The sequence below is a fragment of the Lethenteron reissneri genome, chromosome 11, assembly GCF_015708825.2.
Source record: "Lethenteron reissneri isolate LAM-NWPU_2019-01 chromosome 11, ASM1570882v1, whole genome shotgun sequence".
Classification (NCBI taxonomy): domain Eukaryota; kingdom Metazoa; phylum Chordata; class Hyperoartia; order Petromyzontiformes; family Petromyzontidae; genus Lethenteron; species Lethenteron reissneri.
In genome coordinates this window covers 489811-498237 of record NC_083789.1, presented here as the reverse complement: position 1 = coordinate 498237, position 8427 = coordinate 489811, and the positions used below count along the sequence as shown (strand labels likewise).

Below are 8427 nucleotides of genomic sequence, written 5' to 3'. Positions count from 1 at the left end.
TTAATTATATGAAAACACCTTCGTATATATCTTGACTTAAAGCTTTCGTGACTGCAGGCATTCATATTCTTTGGGTCTTTCGGTAAAACCACGTAGATAGAAAAATAATAAAAATATCACAACGTTTCGATCGAAACACAAGCAATCGTCATCAGGTGAAAAACAATAGCGGGAGAGCTGGTGAGGCAGGATGTTATAAAGGTTTGAGATGGGTGTAGCCCAAGCGTCATAAGCGAAGTGGGCGGGGCGAGAGATGAAATTTGCATATAAATGTGAGATCGGAGAGCTGGGCTACCTCCACGACGACGAACTTGCGGAGGTGGCCATTGCATCGTGGAGATTAGCATGTCAATGTGGGAAAAAAGAAAACGACCGCCAAATCGAGGAAAACGAGCAACGGTGGCTGTGTTCGTGAGACATTTGACCTGCTAGGTTAGCATGGGAATTGTAGGCGCTGCCTCTGCCTGGCTGCTGCTGCCTTCCGGCGTGTAAGTGGTTCCTCCGTGCTCGAGTCATCCTCTCTCCGCGTGCGCCAATACTGCGGGTCGAGTCGGTGGGCATGGAGCTGCAGTCCCACCGCGTGCCCGCGAGAGGGCAGGGACTGTGCGCGTCACACTGTCGATTCACTCAGAGCTCTCATGATTACACACATCCATTCACGCTCAACTCTTGATCACGGGTCTATTCACCCGGATAGATGTATGTGCGTGAGATGCAATATTCAACTAAACATCTATTTAATAATTGTGCTGATGATCGAGACACCGGCGCAGAGTTTGCTTGTACGACATCAGAGCTGCTGAAATGATTCGCTCCCGAGGGGCCGTGGGGCTCCGGGTCGTGCACGATATGCAGACGCGACAGTGTTGTATTGCAGAGACGTGGAGACACTGCTCCTTCATTCGAGTGTTAACCCCTGTTCTGTTCTTGCGTATGACGGCAATATGTCCACGACCTAGATACCAATGTCGAGGTCTGATTGTCACGATCAGAGGGCTTCAGGAAAGTTCGTTGGAACTAGTTTTGCTATTCCTCCGTTGAAGAAACGCAGACTACAGAGTTATATACGATTTGGGTCGCAGGACCAGTCACACTAAAGTATGTATATGGGTATCTGTATGTACCTGTATGGGTCTACTATATGGCACATATAGTTGGGGCTGCATGGCCAAAATTGCACTATTCTGGCTTCTCTGAGTCTCTGTGGGTCTCTGAGTATCTTTGTGTCTCTGAGTCTCTGTCTCTCGGAGTCTCTTTGTATCTCTGAGTCTCTGTGTGTCTCTGAGTCTCTGTGGGTCTCTGAGTATCTTTGTGTCTCTGAGTCTCTGTCTCTCTGAGTCTCTTTGTATGTCTGAGTCTTTGTGGGTCTCTGAGTCTCTGTGGGTCTATTCGTCTCTTTGTGTCTCTGAGTCTCTGTGGGTCTCTGAGTCTCTGTGGGTCTCTGAGTATATTTGTATCTCTGAGTCTCTGTGGGTCTATTCGTCTCTTTGTGTCTCTGAGTCTCTGTGTGTCTCTGAGTCTCTGAGTCTCTTTGTGTCTCTGTGGGTCGATGCGTCTCTGGATATCTGAGTATTTACAGCTCAATAATTTGGGCCGCGTGGCCACAGTTACCTTATGACGTCACCGCTCGAATTTTTTACATCGACGCTATGACGTCACTGCCTCAAGTCGTAAGTGGGTCACGCGGGTAGCGCGGCGGCGTGACGTCGTCAACGAGCGGTTGGTCTCGCGTTAGTGACGTCACGTCGCGCCCGTGTGTTTTCCCGCGCGCCGCTTTTCCTCTCGGGTCACGCGGCCCGCGTCACGTGCTGCGCGCCGGCCAATGGGAGGCGAGCGCGGGCCGTGCGGACGCGGTGCAGACGATGGCGTCGCGGCTCCCGCTCGGCTCCCGCGGCGCCGCGGAGTTGGCGGCGCGCCGCGTCGCGGCCGCCATCGACGAGCTGCTGGCGCGCAGTCTGTCCGAGGAGCGGCGAGCCGTCGCCTCGGAGCTCCTCGTAGCGGTGAGCGGCCATGCGGGTCTTGTGGACGAGGCGGGGCCTAACACAAACCCCGGGCTGGCCTTGCGCACCCTCTCCTGCCTCGCCCGCCCTGCCCTCTCCTCCCTCCCTCCCTGCTGTTCCCTGCACTGCCCACCCCCTTCCCTTCCTCCCTCTCCTGCCTTGCCTTCCCTCCCTGCCCTTCACCCTGCAATTCGCTGCTCTGCTTCCGACCAGCACTGCACTGCCCACACCGACTTCTGCCCCAGCAGGGCACGTCGTGCATGTTGACAAATACACAACACCCGCACTACTGGTGTTGGTTAGCGTTAGTCATGGGCATTGCGGCCATATGGACCTTATGGCGGGACCACGGGGTCCCGAATAAAAGTGAACATCGTAATTAATTTACTTATGAGGACTCGGTCCCACCGCGCACACAAACGCCGCGACCCGCCTGGCGCGGCACGTTCCGTTGCATCGCGCACAAGAGCTGAACAAGCGAATGCTGCACTCCACGCTCGGGTACGGGCACGATCACAACAAGTCTCATCCAAAGCTGCTCAAACTGCCTACACGACTTAAGGCCTTTATCTGTCACCACGGTTTGCACAATACAATGAAACTGCTCAATCATCTTCATTATTATTTGTGACCTACCAATGTCTGCAGCCAGGATGCATTGCGTTGCCTTTCAGACCTCATTTTCGGTAATGTTGAGGTCTGTTAATCGCAACATTCACATCAAACAATGTCTTCTTCACCCTTAGAGACGCGGTTATGTCTCAGTGGGATTGTTTACAGTGGAGCTGTGATGCTTCTGTGCTTGCAGACCATAGTGAGAGGTCTGCAGGAAAATGTGACGATAAACGGGAAGCTGTGGCATGAAATTCCTGAAGTGGAAGATCCCCTGCAAGGTATGAAATTGTAAGATGCTGTAAACTACATTCTCCAGTCAAACGAATGTCACCTCGTGTCAGAAACGATCTACAGAACAGGACGCTACAGAATTACTGGGGTCACGTTCTTGGCGTTATCTCAACACTAGATGGCACTCTGGTTTTGTGAATCACTTCACTGCTTCTTCGCCTGTTATACAGCATGCATAATTATTGGTTTCAGCCCTGACAGTTGAACTGATGATGACGAATGAGCAATTTGTGTTTTTTTTACATAGATACTTATACCAGCAACTCGCTGGATGTGAAAACAAATTAATTGGGGGGTGGCTGAAATCTGAATTAATTGTCTCAGTTGGTTCTGCCTCAATTCTGTTGACACAGGAATCCTCCACTTGAGCCACTGATGTGAAAGTTAGAACACTGTAGATTATGAAGCCCACGAGGTGAGATTTCTGATACATTGTTAATGAGCCATATATTACTGTCAGGTCCATGGTTGGTAAATCACTTCCAGAGCTACTCTCTGGGCAAAATATATATTTTTAAAGCATGGGACATACTTATCTGCCTTGGATTTTAAAATCATTCAGTTAAATGGTGCACACATTATTCAGGTTTATGAAACCCGGGGATAGGTACCTCAGGTTGTCTATTGTGAGGAGATATTAGGTTGGGTTCAGGGAGGCAATAGAGGGGTAACAAGAATTGGTAACTGCTTGTAAAAGAAGTCCACAATATGGTAAACAGAAAATGTATAGAGGTAGTGAAGGATGGTGGGAATGTGATGATGTTTGAAACTGAAGGTGTGTAAATTGGAAGGCAAGAGAATTGTGGAGGCAAGGTTGGGTACAGAAGCACAGCAGTTGTATGTCAGGAGGCAAGGATACATTTTCATGACGTATACCCATGTATGTGTAGTGACATAGCGCTGACTGTTGTGCAGCAGCTGCAGGTGGGCACTTGGCACACGCCGTTGAGTATATACACAGGTGTGCCGGCAGGGCAGAGGAACTGTGGCAAGGGTCACGATAGACCTTGTGGGGAAGCCCCTGGATCACTCTGGTGGGTTCTCAAGAAGGGAGGCGCGGCTAGGGCGGAGCCAAGATGCGCCAAGGGGAATAAAAGCAGCGAAGAGTGAGAGCTCCAGGCTGCCAGTTCTGGGATTGGACTTGTCTCGTCATTGCTGGCATTGTCACTGCCTTCGTCCCTGCCGCCTTCGCCCGATTATTGCACGGCCCGACAGTAGTTGGCTGTCCCGGTCGACGCCGTCAGTGCAGCGCGGACAGGGTTGTGTCTGGGATGGGTCGTGAGCAGCGTGGTCGAAAGAGAGAGAGGGGGGTCCCCGAGTGGTGGCATGACCTCAACAAAAATAAAAGGGGAGGACTATGCCTCCTGCGATTACCTCGTCTCCAACTGAGTGTGTGTGCGACGCACGCCACCCGCACGCACACACAAGTCTCGAGCAGGAAGGAAGAAGAGACCTACGACACTACATATGTAAACATGCAGAGTGATGGAAAATAGTTAATATCAAACTTGATCTTGCAACCTACATAATAGTAAGATAAGAATACGGAAACCAAGCAAAGCGTTTTCAGCTAAAACTAGGAATTTGAATTACCGCAATTAAAGCTTGTTTTTTGCCAATTGCAGGTTTTTCCTTTATCTGCGATCTTTATTTCTGCAATCAGATATGGACATGGCGAGCTTGGATAAGACTCGGAACAATCACATTACGACCGTGGCCGGCAAGCGACGGCGCTACCCCAAGCGGATCATCAAGCACTTTGTCCGGGAGCTGAAGGCTGAGCGAGAGTGTCTGGTACGAAAGCAGGCCTTTTCAGACCCACGGGACATCTGATCCCAGCTTGATGGGAACCATGGGCCATAGACACAACAAAAACCATACACTATATATACACACCTGATGCAGTATAATCTGTATGCATAAGAGATTTAGTATCTATTTCTAGATTGTTGGGAGTGGGTGAGTTATGTTTAGTATAGTTCGGTCTTGTACTTTCTACAGAACTGGCTTTAGATGGCTGAAGAATTCAGCGGCACCAAGTTTCAGGTTGATGGTCTGCTGATAGCGAAGCTATGAGGCCCACATACCAGGCCCCCACTCCCACTGAAGTCCACCGACACCTTGCTTAACTCAAGGCCCTTTAGGTAGAAACTTTAGGTGATTATTTCACACTTTTTAATTTAAATAATTTGAATGCTAGTGAGGACCATTTACCACTACATTTGAATCTGTAGGTTGGATGAAATGAGCCATGGCATTGGTTGGGCCTGCGGGCCATAGTTTTGATAGATCTGCATTGAATCTTATCTTCCTGTTCAGCAATGATAATTTACTTCCTCTAGGAAATGTGTGTGTGCAGACCATGATTGCCTGTTTGTTATAACAGAGGTTTTCCCATTGAGCCATACAGCCTTATTATAAACAGTCCATATGCTCTCTGTGTTATTCCTATGAAAACTGATACCTCCTGGTTTCTGAACAACCATGGAACATCTAAGTTTAAATTGTAAATGTTTGATAAAGGATTGTTTTTTGTTGTTAATTTATATTTATCTTTTTCCAGAAATTGTACCATCCTTATCTTCCAAAAAGCCTGAAGAATGAATGCAACACAGGTGCTTTGTGGAGTCTGTTAAAGTGCAGTTGAACGTCGTTTACACATTATCACATGTACAAGTTAGCCCATGTATGTATATTGAACTTATTTTGCACCTTATGTCGTCAATCTTGCTAATTGGAGGTGCATTACATTGATTGTGTGTTGGCATACATTGGTGTGTGTAATATTGCCCTGTGTCCTGTGCCGCTGACAGTTGTGTGTGGCGAGTCTGTAGACGATGCTAAGCACAAAGAGCTGAGTGAGCGGGTGGCGAGCGTCTCTACGGAAACATCGGCCCTCATGAAGGTATACGAATGCCTTGTTTATACAGCCCATAATCATGTTGTGGCTCTGGATGAATTGTGTTTTTATGTGATTTCGTGCATAGCTGCTTGAGATGATTGCATGACAAAAGTTGCGGGTCCCCTTTTTAAATGTAAAAAGGGAACCCCCAACTTAACCTCTCCTTGTACTTATACAATATTTTCTGATGTGACTTACATGTATCGCTATGCTTGAGTAATCACAGCTCGTCACTACTTTAACCCATTCTCTTACCCCCACTGTGACTAAAGATTGAGACGTGTGGAGCAGCGTGCGGTTCTCAACATCCTGTATTTTTCTTGCCACGGTCTCTGCTGATTGCTCAAATTCTCTGCAATTGGCACCTCTGTCATCATCTCTGTTATGGAGTCCTCTCCTAACCCTGCATCTACCTGACATATGTCCCCTGCCTGCCTACTCGCTCTTCTGTGTTGCCTTAACTCTGGTACCATTTGGACCTCATTGCAAAAGGATTGGATTTTTTTAGAAATTGCAAATTAAAATCAAGTGCAGCTCAACCTGTCTTAACCCATCTAGCACCAGAGCCCTAAATCCTCATTAGAACTGCAACTGGATCCAAATCCGCCCATAAGCAGCATGGCCTTATGACACCGCAGTGCATTAGCAGACGCAGCAGCAGCACGTTGCAGCAGCGGTAGCCTCCACAGTCGGAGGCGACGCAGCATGGAGCAGCTCGTTATGCAGATGTCTCGTGCAAATATTATTCTGTCGTTTGTGGAATTTTAAGTATATGACTAGTGTAACTTTAACTCTCCAATTATAGCAATTTACATTTTTCAATCTGACTGCTTTTTCTTCCAAGTTGCTGCCCTCCATGCTGACAAAAGTGGACAATCTCTGCAAGGCTGTGGAGTCGATGAACGGCATGGGCACGGGCGGCACCAACACGATCGTGCACTCGCCCAGCGTCGAGGTGACCCCCGTGGGAGAGGCTCACGCGGGGTTGCAGCTCCCCGGCACGCCCCTCAAGGTGTCGGCGGAGCGCCACAGCCTTCTCCGCCCACGGGCGCAGCCCGATGAGCAGCGGCGTGTGACGCTGCGCCGCAGACTGGCAGTGGATATGTCTCCTGAGTAGCCCACGGTGTATTTTGTTGTTTGAACAGCCCACCTGTATTTTTTCTCATGTTTTAGCTTTCCGTCATTGTAAAATAAATACACCATTAAAACAAACCTGCATGTTCACAGCTGGGTAATGTTTTTTGTAATTATAAAGCAGAATCATTTGTATAGTTTTCCATTTTCTTTTTATTTCTACTAAAATATAATTGAACAATCTTGCTAGAGAATGCTGAGGTTATCTTAGACCAGTTTGCCAAAGCGGAGGCAAAGGTAGGGTCAGATTAAGTGATTTACTCAATCGGAACACGTTTGTGGGACTCTACTGGAGCTGCTTGCAGTGATAACTCCTCTGACCCTGGCCGGAAGAGTCGGTATGCTTTGCATATACAACACGACTGGTATGCTTGCAGAGAAAATCTCGTCAATGCATCAAATGTGGGGACTGTCACGAGAAGTGTTAAGAGACCCTGGATTAAATTCGTGTTCTTGGAAACATGCCAATTCTGCTTTGTGGCTGACTTAAAACGTTTGATTTATTTTTTTTAGCTTGTGGCTGTCAATTGTGATCAGTCTAGCTGAATTGTTTGAGTGCACGTTAATCTTGGTGGTACAACACCGAGGTTTGTGTTTAACTTTACTATATTGATTAACTGAAGCAACTTTAAAGCAAACTCTGTCCAGAAAAAAACTATCGATGTCTTCCAATGATTGAAGTGATTGGTCTAACTTTCTTACAGTTCCAGGCATTTGCCAACTTCAATTTAAATCACGAAGATTTCCAATGTGGGGAATCTTTTCTGCACCTTTTAAACTCCGATATGCATCTCAGTAGATAAATCAAACCTAGTTTCAACAAAACACATTGTTGCCATCACAGAATTAGATTGTTTTTGGAGTGTGCCATTCTAAATAAATATATTGGCACAATAAGTATTGTAATTTCTGTGATGCGAATAACATTAATGTAATCTAATCGCTTGATAACTATTTTCGAATTTCACAATCTTAGTAATTGGGTGAAATTATGCAAACATTATAATCTAACCTATATAATTCATTTTTTGTCCGTCCGTCCGCGTACGCTCCCTACCGGGGGATTTAGCTCTCGGACCGTGGGGTTCGGCGAGATTAAATTTTGCAGGTGGGCACGCCCCCGGCCCCGCGGTAAACTTAGGCATTTCCGATTTTTCGTCTCTAAACTTTAAATCGGACCGATTATCGATTCAGTGCGATTTATCTTTATTTATATAACACTTTATTTATTTATTTACTCTTGCCGGCCGGCGCGGACCACGGCGGTTGCTCCTGGCAACGGGTAGAGACACGCGTTCGCTGCGGGGTGGACGCCATTTTGAATTCCCGTTAAAATATGCGCACGCATTAACACGCGATTCTGAGGTAAATTCATCAAAGTTTCACGTCCTCTTCACTCCCCTTCCACCCCAATGTGTGCAATTACTATTATAGGGTCGGTAGATAATAAAATTATAGCGATTAGACAGTATTATTGTAGCGCGG

General features: G+C 47.3%; 1 protein-coding gene across 2 annotated transcripts; it reads left to right on the top strand.

Annotated features, from left to right (window-relative positions):
- The first annotated feature begins 1788 nt into the window (after nt 1–1788).
- NSL1 (NSL1 component of MIS12 kinetochore complex) lies at nt 1789–7404 on the top strand. 2 transcript variants are annotated; one of them, XM_061549671.1, is made up of 6 exons: nt 1789–2000; nt 2809–2893; nt 4570–4700; nt 5470–5521; nt 5720–5811; nt 6653–7404. In XM_061549671.1, the coding sequence occupies exons 1-6, from the start codon at nt 1863–1865 to the stop codon at nt 6923–6925; spliced, it is 771 nt and encodes a 256-aa protein (XP_061405655.1). In that variant the 5' UTR covers nt 1789–1862; the 3' UTR covers nt 6926–7404. The 2 variants fall into 2 exon arrangements, with proteins under 2 accessions (XP_061405655.1, XP_061405656.1); XM_061549672.1 differs by having other exon boundaries at nt 1791–2000; nt 5741–5811.
- The last annotated feature ends 1023 nt before the right edge of the window (nt 7405–8427 follow it).

Coding starts and splice junctions, on each gene's coding strand:
- NSL1 (XM_061549671.1), top strand. CDS start 1,863: ATGGCGTCGCGGCTCCCGCTCGGCTCCCGCGGCGCCGCGGAGTTGGCG. Junction 2,001..2,808: donor CCTCGGAGCTCCTCGTAGCG/GTGAGCGGCCAT, acceptor CTGTGCTTGCAG/ACCATAGTGAGAGGTCTGCA. Junction 5,812..6,652: donor AAACATCGGCCCTCATGAAG/GTATACGAATGC, acceptor TTTTCTTCCAAG/TTGCTGCCCTCCATGCTGAC.